The sequence below is a fragment of the Fistularia commersonii genome, chromosome 33 (assembly GCF_037954325.1).
Source record: "Fistularia commersonii isolate RoL2024-O1a breed Wild chromosome 33, RoL_Fcom_v1.0, whole genome shotgun sequence".
In the NCBI taxonomy this organism is placed as follows: Eukaryota; Metazoa; Chordata; class Actinopteri; order Syngnathiformes; family Fistulariidae; genus Fistularia; species Fistularia commersonii.
Window position 1 is genome coordinate 10,349,249 of NC_141316.1, and position 21,401 is coordinate 10,370,649.

Below are 21,401 nucleotides of genomic sequence, written 5' to 3' on the forward strand. Positions count from 1 at the left end.
ATAACTTCACCGTGTGGGATTTAATCCGGGGGGGATTATAGCTTTCTATTTGTTAGCTTTTTTTCCCCTTTATTAGGCAGATTGGCTGCTAATCCCTGCAGCGGACACTTGGGGATTTCAGAAGTAATAGGTTAATATTTTTTTTGGGGGGGGGGGGGAGCCCTAGAACCCCCCACCCTCTTGTAAAAAGTGACGCCTGCGGGTGGAGATTGATTGATTTTAATCCAACACTGTACATCATAAACACATTCTTGCCACCTCAAGTAGAAAAAAAAAAAGCTTCAAATGTAAAATAAATTAGACTTGAGTTACATATTAATTAGTTGCTAATATCCCGGTGGAACCGGCCGGCCCGGCCAGAACCGCTAAACAACGTCCGTCTCACAAACAACCATTTCATTGCATGTAAAGTCAATGCTAAGTGCACAAACACAAACAGTACGACGCACGCGCACACACACACACTCACACACTATGCTTAAATGCTGTGTTTACAGTGACAAACAGAAAAAAAAAAGTCCTTCACACGTCATGCTGATGTTAAAGGGAACATAAAATCAATATACAAGTATGAAATGAGGTATTTTACAGTGGCAGGATGGAAGGCAGGCGTTCCTGCCAGCAGAAGAGCTCAACCTGGAGGAGGAAGGAGAAGGAAGTGAGGCGAGCAGCGGCGATGGCGTGACGTCGTACACGGGGTCGGTCGATTGGTCGGTCGGTCTCACCTCGCTGGCCGCTGTTTCCCAGGAAGCCGTTCAGTTCGTACTTGTTGTTTTTCGCTCCTGCGGGTCAAAGAAAACGACCTTCACGCAAGTTGCATTTTTCATCTTTTACCGGTCCGGCTTTGCGGTTGCGTCTCTCGGACTCGCCTTGCGGGTGAAAATGCAGTTTGAGGTGCTGCTGAATGTGAATCTGGCGCGGCAGCTGCTGCGCGTTCAGCTCGTCGGAGCGATCGTGCTCCTGGGCGGCGGCGGCGGCGAGTTCCGCGGCGTGGCCCGCCGGGTCCTCTGCAGCCGCCCCGTCCTCGGGGTGACGGGACGTGGCGGCCGGGGCGGAGCCGGACGTGGGGGCGGCGGGGAAGGACGCCGCTGGAGGAACACAACACCTTCAACCCGGCGCCTTTCCTTGCGAATTGTTACGAAGACGGGATTCGGCGCTCGGCCTCACCTTCCGGCTGCACCTGCCCGCTTATGTAGCCGACGTTCTCTGAAAGGGACGACGGCGGTTATGAAGAGACGGCGCCGAAGCCGGACGGTCGGGAGAAAACCGGCCCGAGACTCACCGTATCTATCGGGGGAGATCTCGCCGCCGTCGCCCGCTACGTCTCGTGCTGACGGGTCGGGAAAAGAAAAGAAGGGATGAGAAAAGGCTCGGCGTTCGGAACCGAGACGATTCTCCCCGATCGGAGACCGACCGTCCGGCCCGGCGGCGTCCGGCTGCACGTTCGGGGTTTCTGCGCCTGGAAAAAGGCAGGAGATCAGTACGCCAGCACGGTTTTACCCTTCCAGCAGAAGCGGTCGCATTGAATACAACGATCTCATCGGATTCACCTTCAGGCGGAGACTCCAGCCGCTGCGACTGGAAGGGGGTTTTACCTGCTCGGAGGTTGAAGCAGTGACGTGCATTCAAGAAAGATGCAAAAATAATCAATATATATGAAACACAGGGTGAAACTCCTACCATACTTCGGGGAAGACTTTGCTCCAAAACTGTGAGGGTGTGGCGCAAAGGGAACTTCTCCAGCCCCTTAGGACCACACACACACACACACGGGGTCAAACATCTGAACACACAAAGTCTAAACCAGATTTAAAGAGGCTCACCGTAAATGCCAGATAACTGCCCATCTTGTCCGAACCCGAGAGCTTCGGGCTGATACGGCGAGCCGGGCAAACCTGGAAACGTGAATGTTGGCAGCTGAGGAAAAGGAGCTGAGCAAATGACACGTTCCCGCATTTTACACTTTCCAAATTATTAGTCTAATCGTTGTCTTTGCTTGGCTGCAGTCACTAACTCTGCTGGGAAACGTAGTCCTGACAAACACCACTGTCTCCTTGTAGCATCACATTTTTAGAGATCTTTCTCAACCTGCTCCCAAACAGTACCGTTTTAACCTGTTTGGAGATACTGAGTCTTAACTCGACAGGAGGAAACTACACTGCTCCAAAAAATAAAGGGAACACTTAAAAAACACCTCCTAGATCTAAATGAATGAAATATTCTTATGAAATACTTTGCTCTTTACACAGTTGAATGTGCTGACAACAAAATCACACCAAAATGATCAATGGAAATCAATTGTATCAACCCATGGAGGTCTGGATTAGGAATCACACTCCAAATTAAAGTGTAAAAACAAACTCCAGGCTGATCCAACTTTGATGTAATGTCCTTAAAACAAGTCCAAATGAATCTGTGTCGCTTCCTGGGTGGACACTGATTTCACACAAGTGTGATTGACTTGGAGTTACATTGTGTTGTTCAAGTGTTCCCTTTATTTTTTGAGCAGTATATTATAACAACGGGCAGATTACACACACACACACACACACACACACACTCATATATATATATACATATAACATATAGTGGTGGTATTCTTTCCGAGCAGCAGTTCCTCGGTCGGTGTTTTTGCGTGTTGTCGTGTTTACCCAAGCCGCCGGTGGATTTGGCCTCGGATGTCAGTCCGGCCGGCTGAGCTTCCTGAGGCTTCCTGCCGTAACCTGCGGAGGAGCAGAAACTGAGGTGATGAAGAGCTCGAGAGACGCCTGGGACGTGGGAAGCGTCTCCAGTCGTTCCCCGGAGGTTTTGCTTTACTCACCATATTTGCCTGCTTTGTTTCCACTCCCGCCAAAGCCGAGGAGGTGGCCACCGGCCGGGAAGCCGCCGTATCCTAGATGGGGAAAAAATAATTCAATTTCCATTGCAGAATGTGGCTTTAGAGACACGTTCCTGTGCACACATTAGTTTGTTTCAACAGGCGATGACAAGAAGATTGTCCGTCATCTGCGAAGTCCACTGACCGTAGAACCCTGGAGCGAGACCTCCTCCCACGCCGGCGCCGAGGCCTCCTGCAGGAGGGTGGGCAGAACACACCTCCTTACATCTATCGCAGCGACATAAACATCTTGTTTGCAGAAAAAAAAACAAGCGTTCACCGTATTTTGCAGACACTTTTCCGCTGGCCGCGGCCCCGTAGAGGCTCCCCAGATACCCTGCGGCACACGGAAAGAACACCTTCACCACCGAGCCTCAGAAAATGCAGGTCATTTTTGCAGAGATGTCAAACACACCGTTGTTCCCGGCCAGGGGGACGCCTCCGAACTGTAACCCCCCGATGCCTGGATGGGAGGGAGGCGCAGATCGCGTCAGCGGGGGGGTTTTACCTGACTAACTCCTCAGCAAGCGGCGGGAAAAACCCGGACTCACCGAACTTGGGGTTTAACGTCTCCGGAGCCGATCCCGTCCGGGCATCGAACGGCGAGCCGGCGAAACCTGCGTCCGCACAAAGCCTTATTTCCCCTTTACACTCTTAAAACAAAGCGTGTGTGCGAATAACGGCGGCGACGTACCCCCGAACATGTTGACTAGCTTTCCGTTGGGGCCGAGACCCGCGGGCCGAGGCTCAAACTGACCGATTCCTGCGGGGAAACGACACGTTTGAACGGACACCCTTGGCTGCGAGCATCCGGACGGATTTTGGTGAAATGCGCAGTTGCACCCGCATACGTCGGTCACGGTTACATGGTTACATGGTTCCTCTAATACAAACCTACTAGCAGTACCTTCTGCTCGCTCTAAGCGATCTCAGGCAAAACTGTTCTCAGTTCTACTACCTCAGTGGTGGAACAAACTTCCGGAAGCAACAAGACGAGCGTCATCTCTCTCAACCTTCAAGAAACAGGTCAAAACTTTTCTCTTTCAGGACTTTTTACTGCGCTGATGCCCCAGATCAGGTTAGGCAGCAAGTTAGGCTATGCAGTGTGTGTGTGTGTGTGTGTGTGTCTTTGTCAAAAAAACAAACCCAAGCTTACTGTTCTGTATATTTCCTGTGCATCTTGTATTTGCAAGTGTTATTTCCAGTCCCTTTGTCCTCTATTGTAAGTCGCTTTGGATAAAAGCGTCTGCCAAATGTAATGTAATGGTTACTTTAACGCTTCAGCTTTTGCACAGGATGCTTTTCTTTGTGGATTCTACCTTTCATTCTGGGAAAATGAAATGCCATCATGCGTCGATGTTGTTTAGAAGCCTCACCTTCCAGGCTTGCAGGCACTCCTGCGCCTCCATCGGACGGGACTCGCTTGCTGCCACCTGCAGATCCAGCGAATGGTCTCGGCTTACGTAGCATATAGCATTCGCACGAACACCCGCGAGGGCGGCGCCGTCGTGCGAGTCCGTGACACGACCATCAGGGGCGACCGAGGGTTCGGAGGATCCGTGGACGGACCCGCCAACCAAATCGAATCATCCCTGGTCTTACCTGCGTTTCCATCGAGCGACGGCACCCCTTGGCCGAGACCTGGGAAAGCACAAGCTTTTAGTTTACATCCAGAGGTTCCTCGTCATCTGCTCGACCGCCAGGCGTGGCCGGAGCTTCTGCCCCAGAAATCGGGAAGTGAAATCTACGTACCTGCGTAGTTGGGCTGCGGACCGGCACCGTTCCCGAATCCTGCGGGACGAGAGGGTGAATGGTTGCGTGTCCAACGTGTGAACCCTGCAACCCTGCTTCTGGTTTACGGCGACTCAGAATTCAGACAATAAATGTTGAACATTCAGACGCACCTGCTTTTGATTTGCCTGCTTCACCCTGACCTGCGTTGAGAGCGGGAAAGAGAAGTAGATTTCCAATTCGGACCGTCGCCGGCAAACGTGTTACGATGTTGGTCTAAAGAGAGCTCACCTGCGTTGGGATTCCCTCTTCCATATCCGGCTCCGAGATGGGCTCCGTGTCCATAACCTGAGAGCGGGAGGGTACCATCTCATCAGTCATGAGGAACGGTCGGCCGGCGAGTTCTTCGGTTCTCCCTTAGAGACCGATCTTACTCACGGGGTTGTTTGGGAAGCCCGGCGAAAGGATTCCCAAACCCTGCACACAAAAACAGTCCAGGTCACATCTGAGAGGGCTTCCGTGTGGAGCGGGGAAGTTCTCAAGTTTACATGTCGACGAGATCACCTGCTCCGAATGCCTTTCCGGCGCCGCCGTAGCCTCCGGCTCCGTAGCCTGACACGTAAACACACCGTCAGGATTTACAGCACTCACACCAACGGGTTATCCACCGGAAGAAACAGGTTTCTGATTCTGCGTTCTACGAACGAAACACCAGAAACGGCGACAGATGCTTTACCGGGTCTCGGCAGCTTCATCCATTGTCCATTCGGCGCTCCTGACGGGCCGCAGTCTGGAATCGAGAAGAAACGTGTCGATGCCGAGCAAATTAAACCACGAACGCTTGTGGAAATCTTCTCGTCTTGGAACCGGACTTGACTTTCTTCGCTTGAAGGCGTTTCACCCTTCGAGAGGCTTCTTCTGTTCTCCCCTCTCCGACGAGGGGCGAAACCTCTTCGGGTTCCACAAGAATTGGCCTCGACCTGGACGACGGAGAACCTCCACGGACGTAAACAAGGACTGGATATCTAACCTGGAGACCCGACGAATTACTCATCTTGGAGGCGATTCTACCACAGCTCGGCGATGAGACAAAGACCGGGGCGTCCCTGCACCCTTCCAACGATCAAACTATCTCCTACCCGACCGGTCGAGGCAGAAGGCCGCCCACGCTGGTCAGGGATCTGTCTGAGCTTTCAAGGAATGTAAGGTTTCTGGAGACGTGAAGGAGTGTGGTCCAGACCTGCTCTCCGCGGGAGGGTCATCAGACCGGCGTGACTCAATAGTATGACTTTCTAGGCTGCCGTGTCGTCACTGGTCCGCACTCGCAGGAATTCAAAAGCTGATTTTGTTCGGAAGCAGGGTTTCCTGAGGTCCGATGAGCAAACTGGGTTCGGCAACAATCGGCCGAAGAGAATACATGCGGAAAAACAATATAACGCGCGAGCAAACGATAAAATCCTGCAAGTTGTTCTTAAATATCGCGCCCGGATCGAACTGCAAGCACGGCCTCTCGTGCTTTATCAAACTAATCGCCGACTTGAAGGTGTGGCAGATCTTTACCAGGTTTAGCTCCTTGGCCTTTGGAGAGCGACGCTCCTTTGCCGTTCCCTAAAACAAAGGGAAAGAAAAACAGGGCTCTATGTCACGAGGATCTGGAAAATGACCTTTTCTGCCTCTTACACGCCATCATGACAAGGTTTTAAAGGACCTTTAAAAGACGCTCGTAACAGTGATAAAATCCTTCTCTGCAGCAAAGAAGGTTCGGTTTTATTATTAATGGTGGATATAGTTTATTTGAATGTGATCTTCTCCCATAATCAATTCAGAGGAACCTTCTAGAAGTAGCCTACTGGCACGCTTGAAGTTACGCACCAGTTGGGAACAAGAACCTGAACGCACTTTCGCCCGATTCATTTCCACGGATCGTGACATTTAACGTCATGACGGAATCCTGGCCTTTACAGCAACAACAAGACCCCGCAGAGACCCTTGGTACCGTTTGGGATTCCCGTTCGGGATTTCATTACCAGTTGACCCGGATTCCCCCGAACGGTGACCCTTGACCCCGAGCCCGGCGGGCTCCGCCTCGGCCCGACTCCGAAGGTTGGCTTCTTCCGCCGCCACCTCCGTTGCCCCGGCGGCCAGGGTTTCCTCGGCCGTGACGCCTCCGGAGCCTCGAGACGCCACCGTTTCAGGAGCAGCTTTGGTCTTCAGGGGTCCGCTGGGCCCGGGAGCCGGGCCCCTGTCGGCGGCGCCGCCCAAACCAAAGGGAACGTCCGTCTGCGGGCCCTGTTGCTCGGGCACGGCACTTCCGGTCACATAACCTGGAGGCCGTAAACGTTGTCAACATGGTTATGTACGGCTGTTCAAGTCACACCACCTTAGAGTCCATTAGATATTAAAGACAGAAGCGCAACATTAAACATTAAACAGTCTGTTTTTGCAGCTCTGGATTTGGAGTGACGACAAACCGCTGCCTCCAATAGTCACCAAACATCCAGAGACACAAACCATGTGAGAGGTATGCTCTGCTGCCGGCTGTCCGATATAGATGCTGCCAGTAAAATTGGAAATAAACAGTGACCGCCGGGAGAATGACTGAAATCACGGACGTTAGAACTACCAACGCACGATACTCGTACAGACGGACTCGTTTGGGATACTCGCCTTGAAGCAGAGCGTCCGGCTCCGCGAGGGGCCGTCCGAGGGTCGGCGGTGGTGCCGCTCCGGACGGGGTCACCTTCACGCCCTCGCCTTGCGAGGCGGTGGGCGCAGGTCCGGCCGTGGGTTCTGACACCGGCTTCGGTTCTTTGCCTCGGAGAAGCACCGGCGCCGGCTCTGGCGTCAGCTGAGGCAGGAGCAGCTGGAAGCTCTGTCCTTGCGGCACAGGAGAAGGTAGCTTCTGATCCCTCTCTTGGGTGACCAGGACCGGCATGCTGCCGGTTGGCTCGGGGACGACGAGAGCTTCTCCGTGAAGGATTGCTTGCTGGGGCGCCGCACCTTCCACCAGAGCCGCCGTTGGTTGCTGAGACGTCGGATCTTTAAGCCCATTGGACGGGCCTTTGACCGTCGGACCCTGTCCAGTCGGTGCCACGCCAAAACCTGGAGTCCCCATAGATGCGCGTGGAACCAGATTTAAAAAAAGAAACTAAAACATACTCATTTATAAAGTTCGGCCAACAGGCGCCTACCTTTACCGGCTGCTTTGGCTAGCTGCTCACCGGGACTCCCGGCCGCGGCGCCGTGGCCTGGGAACCAACATCCATGTTTCGATTTTCAAATCACCGATTCATCCCTTCCTTACTTAACAAGCAACAATAAATGATCTGCTTGTGTCCTCGGGACCAGGTCTACAAGCAACTAAATACGAGAAGGATCTCTGCGCGTTCTGTATACAAGATAGTACTTTATCGATAAGAAAAGTATTAGAAAGCTATATTTTTCAATTGTTTTTCCACTGTTAAATTTCATCCTGCAGCTCAAGCGGACAGTGAAGGTCCCCTACCGTTGCCGAAGGGTCTTGCAGCATCCCCGAGTGTTGAAGCTCCAATCCCTTTAGTGGTTTGAGGGTTCGAACCCCGTCCCGGGCCGAATCCTGCAAAACGACCATTTTCACGGTCAAGCATAAACCGATCACTCGCCTCTCCGGCAACGAGAACGCAGAAAAGGTCATTTGACCGCAAACAGACCATTGGGGGTATTTTGGGATCCACCAAGTGCAGCGCCGTTTTTAACTCCCTGACCTGGAGGACAATGTAACAAGATAAAAAGCAAGATAGAAGCGACCCAAAGCGCTCAACACGGTGAGTACAAAGAGCCTCATAGCAACTGGATGTTACCGATGGGTTTGGCTGCGTATCCTTTGGGAGCAGCAGGTCTCGCTCCATAACCTTGGATCAGGCACGTTTTCATGAATCAGGAGGGTGTTTTTCATCGAATCACTTGTTCAAGTGTAACTAAATGTGATCAATTACCGTTGACATTGGCTCCGTATCCGTTGGGAAACACTCTGGCTCCGTAACCTTCAAATCAGATCAGCAGAAATCCGGATTACATCTTGAGATTTACCTCGCAAACACCCGTCTTCAAACACCCTTCGGGTCGTCGTACCTCCTCTGACAGCCCCGTACCCTGCGGAACATCGGTGGAGTTGAATGACTTAGACCTCAGATGGGGTTCTGGGTAGACAAACATGACTAGTTCATAGATCTGAGCGGAGTCTCACCGATCGGCTTGGACCCGTATCCGTTTGGAAAGCTGCCGTACCCTGGGAACGATCGATCAAGTAGACAGGAAGTCAGATCTCATGCTAAAAACATGCTAAGCTGTTAGCTAATGCAGTATAACGGTTAAGATCTGTTTAAATCTGGCTGAAGAGTCACCTGCTTTTGCCGGGCCGGTAGCTCCGCCCCTGGGGTAACCATACCCTGAACGATGTCACAAACAGAACATTAGGTAACACCAAGCATACCAGACAGTAGAGCTGGGTTCTATTCAAATTCTGAATGATGCCATTTTACTGCATGCCTGCAAGAACTGATCATTTTAAAACGCTTCTATATGTAGTGCCCTTTTGAGTAGATATTGTGAATATTTGCAGATGACACTGTGATCTACAGCGCTATCAGGGAGCAGGTGGAGGAACATCTAGAGAGGTGGAGGTGTGCTCCTGGACAGGTATGAAGGTCAGCTGCACCAAGACAGAATACATGCGTGTGAATGAGAGGAACCCAAGTGGAACGGTGAGGCTACAGGGAGTGGAGAGGAAGAAGGTGGAGGCATTGAAGTGCCGAGTGTTAACAGTCCAGAGGAATGGAGAGGGTGGAGAAGGTGTGGAGGCAGGCAGGGATGGATGGAGGAAAGAGTATCAGTCAGATTGAAAGGGAAGCTGGAGGCGACGGAGGTGAGAACAACCGTGGTGTCTGGTTTGGAGATACGGAGGAGAAGACAGGAGGAAGCAGGTGAAGATGTAGAGGTTCCTCTTTGGAAGTGAGGAGGGTGGAGAAGATCAGGAAGGAGTCCATCAGAGGGACAGCACATTGAAGATGTTCTGGAGATAAAGTCCGACCAAGATGGTTTGGACACGGCCAGAGGAGGGATGGTGAAGATCTGAGTAGAAGGATGTTGAGGTTGGAGGAGGTCTAGAGAAGACCAAAGATGAGGTTTGCAGATGGGAAGAGGAGAGGAGGAGGTTGGTTGGTGAGAGAGGAGGTTCACCATTGGGAGCAGCTCCTTGTCTGTTGGGCAAACCGGCCGCCATCCCGTAGCCTGGAAACAGGATTTTCACTCATCGGTTCCAGGCATTCAAACTACGTGACCCATGTGACCTTCGTCCGGCGGAGATGTTGGACTCACCTTGCTTTGGCCCCTTCATTGCCCCGTTTCCGTACCAAGGTCCCAGAACGAAGCCAGCTCCTCCAAAACCGGCATTGTAGCCTAATGAAGATTGGTTTTATTCATCAGAACATCCAGTAGGAGACGTTTCTAAAGGCTGAAGGACTCACCTCCCAAGGGCTGAGCTCCGTAGCCATTATAACCATTTCCGCCATAAGCTGAAAGCAAAAAAACAGACACCGTCACTGCATCCTTCCTTCTCAGCTTCTGTAACTCGCAGAAGCCGTCACTCACCCTTTCCCTGGTTTCTGGCAAGCTGGGGAACTCCCAGACCTCCGGGTGTCTGCGCCCCCCAACCAGGACCTTCAGGACCAAACAGATATGGAGTGAAAGTTACAGGGAAATAGATCCACGTGCAGAGACCTTCCAGAAAGAGCTGCCTGAAACCTTCAGGTCAAAGTTTCACTCCATCTCATCGTACGACTTGTGAATGAGGGGGCGAGTGGTTGTATGTCTCGGTATGTGGCCCTGTGATGGATCCAGGGTGAACCCCGTCCCGCCCAATCACAGTTGGGACAGACTCCAGCGCCTCCCCCGACCTGGACTGCAGGATAAGCCGTGCAGATAATGAATGGATGAATACTTTAGCAGAGCCTAGCCATGGTAACTGAAGTGTACCGGGGCTGAAATCCCTCCAGTGCCACCCAGTTGTAGCTCTATTTCCACGAGATGTTCTCGCTCTACTGGAGGACTAACAAACGTCACCTTTGGGTTGAGCTCCGGTCCCGCCCAGATGGCCAGCTGCAGCACCGTAACCTGAAAGTCCATCGTACAATGAGACCAGAGGCCTGAGCGGGTTTGCTCTTTGGAACAGCAGCGCGACAACAACAGGAAGTGAGCATACCGTTCAGCTGCCCTTTGTTTCCGTTAGCCACAGGAGGGCCATAACCTGCAAACGCGAGCAGAACATGACTTAGCATACCGAGGAACGTCCTGACGGGACGACCGGCACGAATATCATCGTCAAGCAAATGTTTTCCACAGCGTCTCATCAGTTCTACTCCAAGGTACCGTTGCCTTTACTTCCACGTCCCCCGGACGTGCCGGCTTGAGCTCCACCTCCTACGACCAAAACAAAAGGCATGTCAGTGAAGGGACCGGGAGCTCAGAGGGAAGGGTGAGGTTTCCTCCCCGCCGGACAGACGAGGGACCCACCTTTGCCCTTCGCCTGCTGCGCATTGCCGAGGCCTGGAGGAACTCCGTATCCTGCAAGAGCAACCCACTTTCATGGAGCAGTCAAAAACTCACAGTCACTATTAATATTAACGTCCCTTCAAAGTCATACATTGAATATGAAAATACAGTCACATACATCTTAGATCAGCTAATCAATCACTTATATTTTGCTAACAGGGGTTGTTACTGATGAAACATGCTGAAGTGTGCGCTGGCTCGTCCCTTACGGTGCTAATAAGAGGTTGTCGTCATGTTGAACATGGAAGTGTCTAATGTTTAGGGGATCAGAGAGGAGGTTTGGGGTTCCATTCCCAGCAACTCCTGCCATGGTCTTGTTAGCGCCTTGCTAACAAGAGCGCCACAACCGAAGACAATTTTACCACCGTCATCACCAGATCTTGGGCTCTGCGGAGGTCCTTCTCACCTGGGACTGTCCCTCCTTGTCCTTTGGTCGCACCGGCCGCTGGACCGAAGCCTGGAAGAGCGACATCCAGAAAAACAAAAGTATTTTTACCTTTCTGGAGCTCCAGAATCAGAATGTGTTCATGTTTCTACCTTTAAGGGCAGCTCCGTGGGGGAACCCGGCAGCTGCTCCGTGGCCTTGGGCAGAAGATAAACACATGGATTGGTTTGCTCTGGTTGCACAGGTGCACGTCTTCGACGTGAGCCTTTCCGAACAGGTGTATTTGAACCCACTGACCTACTCCTTTTGTGGGGAATCCACCATAACCGCCCCGCGCGCCCATCACCAGACCTAGACCTCGGAGACATCATCACAATGAATACCAAGAAGTTGTCGGACTTAGTCGGATCCCCGGTCGGAGGTCGCCGCTACAACCTTTGGACGGCACCAGCATACGTCCCAGCCCTCCGCCGCCCTGAGGTCCGTTCCCTGGGAAGGAGATGCCGTCACATCTGTGAGCGAGACGTCCCGTCCAGAGGCGTGAAGGAGCGTCAGGGAGCGTGATGGACTCACCGTGAAGATGTGGGCCCTGTCCGTTGACCCCTCCAGATGTGGCGCCGTAGCCTGTGGGCTCAGAAAAGCTCCGTCTCGGTTAAACTTCACAAACTCAGAAGTCCAGCAGACCTCAGGAATCAGAAGATAACCTCCAAAAGCTTGGTAATGATGTGTGAACACACACACACCGGTCCTTTTGTGCTTTGGAACACGGCTGTTTATCCTGAAGATGTTTGGACAAAGGGTAAATGAGAGGGTGAATGTCTGTGTAAGGGGCCCTGTGATTGGTCCAGGGCGAACCCGCCTCCTATCTAAGCCCAGCTGGGATAGGCTACACCACCCTGAGCGCAAGACAAGCTGTAAGGAATGACTGAATGAATGCATTCTCTTCAAATGTGTAATAAAGTTCCTCCCTGCAAACATGTGGTCATGTTCTTGATGTTCCTCAGAGGCGGAGGAGGCACCTGTGTCCACCGGCCTCCACCTTCTTCCCCCTGCGGCCGAATCAAAGGTGGTCCTGTGAAGAGTCGGAGCTGAAGCCGCGGTCAAAGGAGAGCCTGTGCAGAAGCAGTAAAACCATCCCCTCCTCACAGGAGGATGTGACATTCTGAGCGCCGCCGACAGCCGGCCGCCGCCTTTCATCGTGCCGGCGGCGAGAAGATCCCGGTTAGGGGAGAAGATCCTGGCTGAAGGAGAAGATCCCGGCCCAAGGAGAAGGTCCCGGTTAGGGGAGAAGATCCTGGCTGAAGGAGAAAGTCCCGGCTCGGGGAGTAGGCCCCGGCTCAAGGAGAAGATCCCGGCCCAAGGAGAAGGTCCCGGTTAGGGGAGAAGATCCTGGCTGAAGGAAAAGGTCCCGGCTCAAGGAGAAGATCCCAGCCCAAGGAGAAGGTCCCGGATTGGGGAGAAGATCCCGGCTCAAGGAGAAGGTCCTGGTTCAAGAAGATCCGGCCTGAAGGAGAAGGTCCTAGCTCGGGGAGAAAGTCCCAGCTTAAGGAGAAGATCCAGGTTCAAGAAGATCCTGGCCCAAGGAGAAGATCCCGGTTAGGGGAGAAGATCCTGGCTGAAGGAGAAAGTCCCGACTCAAGGAGAAGGTCCCGGTTAGGGGAGAAGGTCCTGGTTAGGGGAGAAGATCCTGGCTCAAGGAGAAGGTCCCGGCTCAGGGAGAAGATCCCGGTTCAAGAAGATCCGGGCCAAGGAGAAGGTCCTGGTTAGGGGAGAAGATCCTGGCTCAAGGAGAAGGTCCCGGCTCAGGGAGAAGATCCCGGTTCAAGAAGATCCGGGCCAAGGAGAAGGTCCTGGTTAGGGGAGAAGATCCCGGTCAGGGTAGAAGATCCCGGTTCAAGATGATCCGTCCTGAAGTAGAAGGTCCCAGCTCAAGGAGAAGATCCGACTCAAGGGGAAGATCCCGGTTAGGGGAAAGGATCCTGGCTGAAGGAGAAGGTCCCGGTTCAAGAAGATCTGGCCTGAAGGAGAAGGTCCCGGTTCAAGAAGATCTGGCCTGAAGGAGAAGGTCCCGGTTCAAGAAGATCTGGCCTGAAGGAGAAGGTCCCGGTTCAAGAAGATCTGGCCTGAAGGAGAAGGTCCCGGTTCAAGAAGATCTGGCCTGAAGGAGAAGGTCCCGGCTCGGGAGCTTTTCCTCAGAACACGTGATCCTGCCTCAGAGCTCCTCAGGAGCAGGTTTGACATGTTTATGTGAAATATTGCAGACAAAGCCGAGCGTCTTGGAGACATCTGCCCGGGTTCCTCTCCATCCCCATCACACTTTGGCAGATGGTAGAGGAGCAACAGAAACGCTTTGAAAGTTCAGGCACACATTTTCACATGAAACCGTCTCATCTTGGCTCGTATTTGATCCATCTTCTCCTCAGGAGGAGAGTTGGAGTGTCTAGATGTTCTCCAACTGAGGAGGCCATACGTCCTTCACCACCCCTAGTCAACATCTGAAAGCAATGAAGACCTTCTCACCTAGGCAAATGTGCAAGTGCAAACCCTCTCTTCTCTATAATGGGGTCTAAATTCAACACGGCACGTCCAGAAGGTCCATCGTGACCTCCTGGCCGGCGGCCCGGGATCTCCACTCACCCCTGGCGTGTGCCGGCGGCGCCAACCAAAGGACCGCCGTGATGTGAAGAAGCAGCCGCCCCAGCATGGTGGACCTGAAGGGGAGGGAGAAGATAAGAAGGGCAGCGATGGATCAGGAGAGCGAGGAGGCGACCAAGATGTTCTGCTGTGAGCGAAGCACCGAGCCTGAGAAGGTCTCATATACACTCTGGTCTGAGGTGTCCGCCCATCATCTCCTCGGCTCCTCCGCCCATCATCTCCACAGCTCCTCCACCCACGGGCTGCAGCAGGACGCCAGTTGTTCACACACACACTAACTGAATAATTGGATGCTTAAAGTACATTCACACACACCGGAGACCTGGATGAGCAAAGAGAAGATCTGGATCTCGGACGTTGACCGGCGGACCGGGCAGAAGAACGCGGGCTGGAGGACACGGAGCAGAGCTGCTTCTCAGAAGGTGGACCCATCATTCATGAAGCCGGTTCTTCTCAGGAGAACCTGCAGCTGGTGCACCTCTGATCTACAGCATCTTCTACGGAAAATCTGAAGATCTTTGTTATCTTGAATTGGGATGGAGGTGACGTCAGGTGTCCAGGAAAGTGGGTGACATGACAGAAACTCTGTCTCCATGGTCTCTCACACACACACACACACACACACACACACACACACACACACACACGGCATGTTTAAAGAAAAGAGAAAGATGTCTCACCCTTAACTCAGATTCCTCACCCAAAGTCCAAATCCTCTTCTCCTGGAGGTCAAGGAGAGGTTAACGTCTCACCAAGACCTCTCACATACTTGGCTCCTGCAGCTCCGTCAACATCTCCACTGCCGCTGGAGGACCATCTGGCGGGGCCTTCAGAAGGCGGCATCTTCTGCCACTTGGAAACAATGGAGTGTCCATTTGAATCATTCATGTAACCTGGATTCTCACACACACACACACACACACACACACGCTAGGCTAGTTGGGTTCTTCTGACATTCAAATGCATGAATGCAGATGTTGGGAGAACATGGAGGCTCCAGAAGGGACCTTCTAGCTGGGAGCGTGTAAAATGTATATTTATATAAAAATGTCTGTTTTCCATCCGGAGACGTTCAGGACCATCTAAACACCAAACTCAGCACACGTGTTCTCCAGCCCCGCTGAGATGTTTGCCTCGGGAGATGCGAGCCGGCACGTCTCTCTGCACCTCCAAGTCGGTTCTCCTTGAAAAAGACCTCCCACCCCGGAGGAGGTTTGAGAGATCATCATGGATCACCTCAGGCTTTGCACACAAACATCTACAAGCAGACCAGACAGCAGATGGTCGTCCACCATCCTGGAGACCTCAAGGAGCCGCCGTCCCACAACGGGGAGGGGGGATCCAGGTCTCCCTGGACCTCCGGGACCAGAAGATGACCCGGGCTTCTGGTTTCACGTCTGTTGATCTTCTCCGTTTCCAAAGCAGCTTCTGGAGATTTTTTTTTTTTTTAAATATAATTTTTTTTTTTTTATTTGTTGCTGGTGCTCTACAGGGGTGCCATTTAAATGACTGTTTCCAAATCAATACCATAAATAAAAAATCTTTTCACAACATTTAAGAGAGATCACTTTACACAATGCTTGCCTTTTTACAACCAAAAAAATAATAAAAATAAAAAAAAAAAAAAAACGGCGTGGCTTATGTTCAACCTTCTCAGTGGATATTAGAGATAAACAGAGGTTCGGCTGTACAATTAGAAATCCCCGTTCCATCCTGAAGGCGGTCCGAGGACCTGGTGAGTGGAGACCAAAGATCTGCTGGACAGCGAATGGAGGAAAGTAAAACGCAAAGAGAAGCTGGGAAAGGAAATAAAACAGGGAAACAGTTCTCAGAGTGCAAAACGGTGAGAAGAAGCTCAACGAAAACAAAAAGTAGGGTACGTGGAGGCGCTTCGGCGATGGCGGCGAACGCCGGAGCTCCGGTTCATCTGAAGACTCTTTTCTGGAGGTCTTCTCTAAGACGGCAGCGCCAGGAACCCTGTGGCAGACCTGCGGAAACACGGGTTGAGTTCCCTGGTTCCCGGCCGAACCCTCCATCCATCCATCCATCCATCCATCCCTGCGTCGTGGACTCACTCCATGTTGCTCTTCAGCTGGTGGACGGTGCGCTTGTCCAGGTATCTGCAGAAGAGCGTCAGCAGGTTGGAGGGCAGGAGCAGCGGCTCCACCAGCGAGCACTGCGACAGCTGACCGGCCACCTGGAAGATGGTGTCCGTCCTGGACGAGGACCGGAAGGTTACATCCTGGAAGCCGAGGAGACGCCGTTCCTTGAAGGTCGGCCAGAAGGTGGCTCACCAGGTCTCGAAGTCCCCGATGCTGGGCTCCAGGGGAACTCCAGAAGACAGCAGCTTCTCGCCCTGGGAGAGGAGCGCGTACAGCAGGGAAAGACCAAACTACGGCCAGGAGAAAACCAATAAATACACTCCTGAGAGGTTTGGACGACCTCGATTCGAGCAGCTTCAGCAAGACCTTGTTCTGACACGCCAGGGTGAGGCACTCGTAGGTGGACAAGGTCTCCGACGACGTCAGGTCTTTGAGGACTCCGATCAGCTGGCTGAAGGTCAGGCCTCCGATGACGCTCCGCAGAGGCGGGTAGAGGACCGGGAGCGACTGGAGGGAAAGGAACCGCTGAGACGCCCTGTTCGGACGCATCTTCTGCTCAGAAGATCTGATTTGATGCAAAAAAAAAAAAAACCTCGGACCTCGTCGGCGTCTCTGCTCATCAGCGTCGGCAAGTTCAAGGTCACGATCCTCAGGACCTTCAACGCGGGGTCACCTTTCAGGAAGGGGAAGAGGCGGGCGAGGAGCCGCTTACCTTTGGAGACCAGCAGGAACGGGAGGAACTCCCCCGCTGGATCTCTGCGGCAGGAGGACATTCAACATCAGCGTCCGTTAGCGAGCGCGTCGAGAAGATCCGCTTCCACACTCACAGAGGGTTGTGATGCTGCATCTGCCCGTAGATGTACTCCACCTTCCTCTGAGTCTTCTCCGCCAGCCTCCTCTCCTCCGCCTCCGACAGGACCGTCTTCTTCATCCTGGCCGTCTCCTCCACCTCCAGCAGCACGATGAACAGCTGCAGGGGATCAGAGGAGGTTCCTCCACCTCCACCACCTCACGGACCGGTTTAAACGTGACCTCCTACCCGTTCGATTTTGCTGAGGACCTCCAGCCGCTCCTTCCTGGTGTCTTTCTGATCCTGCAGCGTGGGTGAAGGTCTCAGAGGAGGGCGAAGGAAGTTCATGCGGGAGAACAGGATGCTTCTGCAGAGGACTCACCTCCAGGAGCCCCTGGGCCTGGACGGCGTGGACGGCGCCGATGGCCCGTCGAGGAGAGTAACAGGTGGACACGGCCACCTGACCCAGGGAGCCCTCGATGTGCACCACTGGAAACGCACACACGAGAAGGTCTAAGTTGCCCACAGGACCAGGCTCAGATAGCTGAAGATGCTGAGAGCCTCCTGCAGGAGCTCATGGAGGAACCTGGTGTGTAGGAGTCAGTTTTGGTGATGTAGGGCGTGGTGAGCTTCGGAGGCTCCCTCTTGCTCCTGATGCCCAGCTCCTCCTCGGCCAGCTTGGCTTCCACTCGCCGATAATACTCCTGCAAGAGCGCACACACACCGCTCAGCTCCTCCTCCTCCTCCTCCTTCTTCCTCCGAGGTGGAACGGCATCTCCAGCTCGGGTCGAGCGGAGCATCTACGCCCTGGGTCTCCTACCTGGTAATAGTAGTCCTCCAGGTAAGGGTTCTCGCTCTGCAGCTGGATCATCTGCAACCTGGTGATCCACTCCTTCTCCTTGGTGGTCATCAGGTTGCAGTAGGGGTCCCAGCCCAGGGGTTTCCTGCAGAACACACGGGTTTTTAACCGCAGAACCTCCCGATCCTGGCGTCCGGACGCGGCGCTCACCTCTGGAGAAGACGCTGCTTCTGGCTCAGGAGGCGTTTGTGTTGCGGGTGCAGCTGCGTGACGGGGCCGGGGTACCTGCGCAGATGCCACGCAACTTCAAAAAACGCGAGCGCGTCCGAAGCGAGGGGTTCGGACGCAACGGCGCCCCGCCGGACCTGAGGTGCTGCACCGGGTTGGAGGAGGGGCTGAGGAAGGGCGACGGCCGAGGAGAGTTGGCGCCGAAGCGAAGCTGCATCATTTTCGGGGTCAGGGGCTGCGGGGTGGAAGGGCAGGGCCGGCTCGGCGGGAACAGGAAGTTCCCGGGCTGATCGGGGAAAAGACAGCGGGATCAGAGACGGAGCGGCGAGGCCGGGCGGCGAGATCCGGGCGGCGAGCGGACCTGGCCGAAGTGCTGCCGGGGGATGAGCGGCTGGCGAGGGTAGAACGGCGAGCCCGCCATTAACGGGGCGTGCATCTGCAAGAGACAGTCACAGGATAGCGACGACGCTAAGCTAAGTCGACGATACGGTCGGCTAACGGGCCGTGGGAATGACCGTTTGAGTTATTTTCCAAGCGTACTGCTGCATGGCAGTAAATAGGCTGGGAACACACACACACACACATTATCTCAGAAGGGCTACGTTAGCCCTCACTGATGTGATGGCTAATTTTTTTTTTTTTCCCCAAGTTGCGCTCCAAACCAACATGGAGCCGAATGAGATTTGGATCCGAGTACTAAACGGCGTGGTGACGATCAGCGAGTTCTACATCGTCATCGGGTGTCTAGAGCGGTGAGGTGCAGCCAGGGGAGGCAGCAGAGGCCGTGCCTCACTTGGTAATCTTGGAAAGAAAAGAAATGTCAAATGAAAAAAAAAAAAAAGAATGAAATGGTTCTATTTAACAGGAATTTGCACAGTGAAGGTATTTTTCATTTAATTTCACAAGTTTGAGATTGTTTTTTATTCAAAATGTCTGGATACCGTTCAAATACTGAGAAGAGACGTGCGGCGAGGCTGCGGACCGTTGAGCCTCGATGACGGCTGTCGGCCGACATGCTCCGCACCAACATCGGCTAGCGGTCTCTCTGAATGTCACTATTAAAATACGTTTGCTAGATCAACTAAATTCCAATTTCTCAACTTCTGTGTGTTTCTAGTGTCTCGTGCTGAGCGATCAGAAAATAGCTGCCACCAAGTGAGGCACGCGGTGCTCCTGCCTCAGCAGCCACGAACCTCGCCGCACGTCCCTGGTCTAGCGGCGGCGGCGTCACCACACGGCCACCCAAACGTCGCGGCGGGTGTTCCACCTGAGCGGGGCCTCTCTGGCCGTACGGCCTTCGATAGTAGGGTCCCCGGGGTTCCCCTCTCCTGCCCCTGAAGGACGACACGGGACACGGCAGATCCTGGAAGCCGGCGTCCAGCGTCCGCCCTCGGCCTCGGCGGCCGTCGATCACGCACACGATGGCGCTGTCCTGCGGAACAAAACCACACCGCCGTTTGCCGACGCCGACATTTCCCGGGCTTGCCCACGCCGCAAGGCGCGTGTTTTTAACCTGGAGAATGGATCCCGACACCCGCCGGGTCTTTCGGTAGGAGGGCGCCGTCCACTGCAAGAGGGAGAGCGGCGAGAACGTCAGCCGGCGGACGCCGCCTCAAGACGGACGCCGACGCCGGCACTCACGTCGTCCTGGAAGCGTCCGTGCTGCACGGCGCTCCCGCAGTCCACGATGGCGCTGTCCAGGCTCTACGGGAGGAAGAGGAGGTGACGGGAGGGAAGGGAAGGACATCCACGCTCAGAAGACCAGATCCACATCACCTTCAGGCTGGGCTGACCCTCCACGATCCTCATCACGGCCGGGTCCTCGAACATCTGCCCCCTGGAGACGCCTTTCCTGGGCCCGCGGCCCCGCCGGCCCGGCGCCGGCCTCTGTCGGGGAGGGGACGGGGAGCCGGGGGGGGACGGGGGTTTGGGGTCGGGGGTCGGCGGGGGGGGCGGGGGCTCCCCGAACCGAAGCGGGCCGGTCCCGGGGTCTTCCGGCGGGCCCGCCTCGTCCACGTCTGCGCCGAAGACGAGGAGATACGGCCTGAGAGAACATCACGTACCGACTGGGCTTGAAGAAGCCACGGGTCCAGTTGCCGCCGCAAGCTAAGCTAAGCTAACTTTAACATGGGATCTCAGGTGTCTCCGTCTTTTTGCTCCTACGCACCCATTCCAAAGGTCTCCTCGTTGTGGACGTTGATCTCCTCGTCCTCCTCGGCCATGGCCTGCAGGAGCACGCAGTCCATCTCGCCGGCGTCCTCGCCATCGCTCCACTCCTCGCCGCCCTCCGGCCACTGGGGCTCCGCCTCCCTCTCCGCTGCCTGAAGGAGGAAGAAGGTGAGAAGGTTGGAGGTCACCTGGCTGCAGACCTCCAGCTCACACCTGGACCTACTCTCTGGTCCTTGGGCTCGCTCATCTCCTCTTCTTCTCCTTCTTCTTCTTCTCCTTCTCCTTCTTCTGCTCCTCACCTGCTGGTCGCTCCGCGCCGCTCGTTACGTTTTAATTGAACGCACCTGTGCGACGCGCCGGCGTGATGACGTCACCGCGCAGCCGTTGCGGACGCACGTCGGCTTTTCGGGAAGGTTCTCTTATCGATCGATCGATCGATCGGGTATCGGAAGAGGGAACCGACGCGCTCCTGACACCTGGCGGTCCGGGCGGGACGTGACGTGACGTGACGTGACGTGACGTGACGCGGGGGGGGGGGGGGGACCAATGATTTGTCCTTTTTTATTTATTTTTCAATAAAAAAACAAACCTCTTTTGTAACAAGTATTGAAACTTATCATGATTGGAATAAAGCCTTGAACAGAATAAAAGCTTTTCTTTCAAAAAAAAAACAACAAAAAATACATATGTAATATATATATATTTTTTTGTATATATATATGTATGTACATTTTTTTTTCGTAGTATAAAATCCTTTTTACTGAATGAATCCTCGTGTTTATTTAAATGTGATTATTTATTAATGCGAGCGACAAAAAGGTGTCTTGAAATGGTGTTTCGTAAATAATACCGTGGTTACGGTAACACTGGCGCGTAAGTACCCTAATATTCTTAATAAAACTCTTCCTTGCTTCTTGTCCTGTGGGAAACAATGAAATATGACGTTTGCATTTATTCGTAACCTCCCGCCTGTTCACAGGCCTGAAGCCTCCAGGACAAAACCTTTCGAGAAATAAAAGTATTACATTTGGGTTTTTGTATTTTTTTCCACCATCTCCCTGAGTGGAACGTCACCC

At 53.7% G+C, this 21,401-nt stretch overlaps 2 protein-coding genes across 2 annotated transcripts; both read right to left on the reverse strand.

Annotated features, from left to right (window-relative positions):
- Nucleotides 1-203: 203 nt before the first annotated feature.
- cmn (calymmin) lies at nucleotides 204-10,028 on the reverse strand. The gene is made up of 37 exons (XM_086140252.1): nucleotides 9,965-10,028; nucleotides 9,827-9,877; nucleotides 8,992-9,036; nucleotides 8,835-8,876; nucleotides 8,720-8,740; nucleotides 8,584-8,631; nucleotides 8,449-8,499; nucleotides 8,299-8,352; nucleotides 8,115-8,204; nucleotides 7,801-7,857; nucleotides 7,277-7,711; nucleotides 6,637-6,933; nucleotides 6,170-6,217; nucleotides 5,346-5,399; nucleotides 5,174-5,221; nucleotides 5,048-5,086; nucleotides 4,901-4,957; nucleotides 4,783-4,812; nucleotides 4,631-4,669; nucleotides 4,481-4,519; nucleotides 4,255-4,311; nucleotides 3,573-3,641; nucleotides 3,430-3,495; nucleotides 3,294-3,341; nucleotides 3,159-3,215; nucleotides 3,024-3,071; nucleotides 2,822-2,893; nucleotides 2,652-2,723; nucleotides 1,824-1,895; nucleotides 1,681-1,746; nucleotides 1,551-1,595; nucleotides 1,415-1,459; nucleotides 1,283-1,330; nucleotides 1,168-1,206; nucleotides 870-1,088; nucleotides 726-782; nucleotides 204-636 (listed from the first exon to the last, which is right to left on the reverse strand). The coding sequence occupies exons 1-37, from the start codon at nucleotides 9,981-9,983 to the stop codon at nucleotides 632-634; spliced, it is 2,649 nt and encodes an 882-aa protein (XP_085996378.1). The 5' UTR covers nucleotides 9,984-10,028; the 3' UTR covers nucleotides 204-631.
- Nucleotides 10,029-15,478: 5,450 nt separating this feature from the next.
- patl2 (PAT1 homolog 2) lies at nucleotides 15,479-20,572 on the reverse strand. The gene is made up of 19 exons (XM_086140253.1): nucleotides 20,549-20,572; nucleotides 20,324-20,477; nucleotides 19,933-20,174; nucleotides 19,798-19,860; nucleotides 19,670-19,723; nucleotides 19,424-19,588; nucleotides 18,518-18,592; nucleotides 18,294-18,442; nucleotides 18,139-18,213; nucleotides 17,950-18,073; nucleotides 17,716-17,833; nucleotides 17,512-17,618; nucleotides 17,379-17,432; nucleotides 17,167-17,309; nucleotides 16,939-17,095; nucleotides 16,706-16,846; nucleotides 16,532-16,629; nucleotides 16,313-16,453; nucleotides 15,479-16,225 (listed from the first exon to the last, which is right to left on the reverse strand). Exons 1-19 carry the CDS (start codon nucleotides 20,570-20,572, stop codon nucleotides 16,192-16,194), a joined length of 2,118 nt encoding a protein of 705 aa, XP_085996379.1. The 3' UTR covers nucleotides 15,479-16,191.
- Between the last annotated feature and the right edge of the window lie 829 nt (nucleotides 20,573-21,401).

Coding starts and splice junctions, on each gene's coding strand:
- cmn (XM_086140252.1), bottom strand. Junction 9,037..9,826: donor ACAAGGAGCTGCTCCCAATG/GTGAACCTCCTC, acceptor GACATCGTTCAG/GGTATGGTTACCCCAGGGGC. Junction 1,747..1,823: donor GCAGTTATCTGGCATTTACG/GTGAGCCTCTTT, acceptor TGTGGTCCTAAG/GGGCTGGAGAAGTTCCCTTT.
- patl2 (XM_086140253.1), bottom strand. CDS start 20,572: ATGAGCGAGCCCAAGGACCAGAGA. Junction 17,433..17,511: donor AGGCCCAGGGGCTCCTGGAG/GTGAGTCCTCTG, acceptor CCCACGCTGCAG/GATCAGAAAGACACCAGGAA. Junction 16,454..16,531: donor ATCGGGGACTTCGAGACCTG/GTGAGCCACCTT, acceptor GTCCTCGTCCAG/GACGGACACCATCTTCCAGG.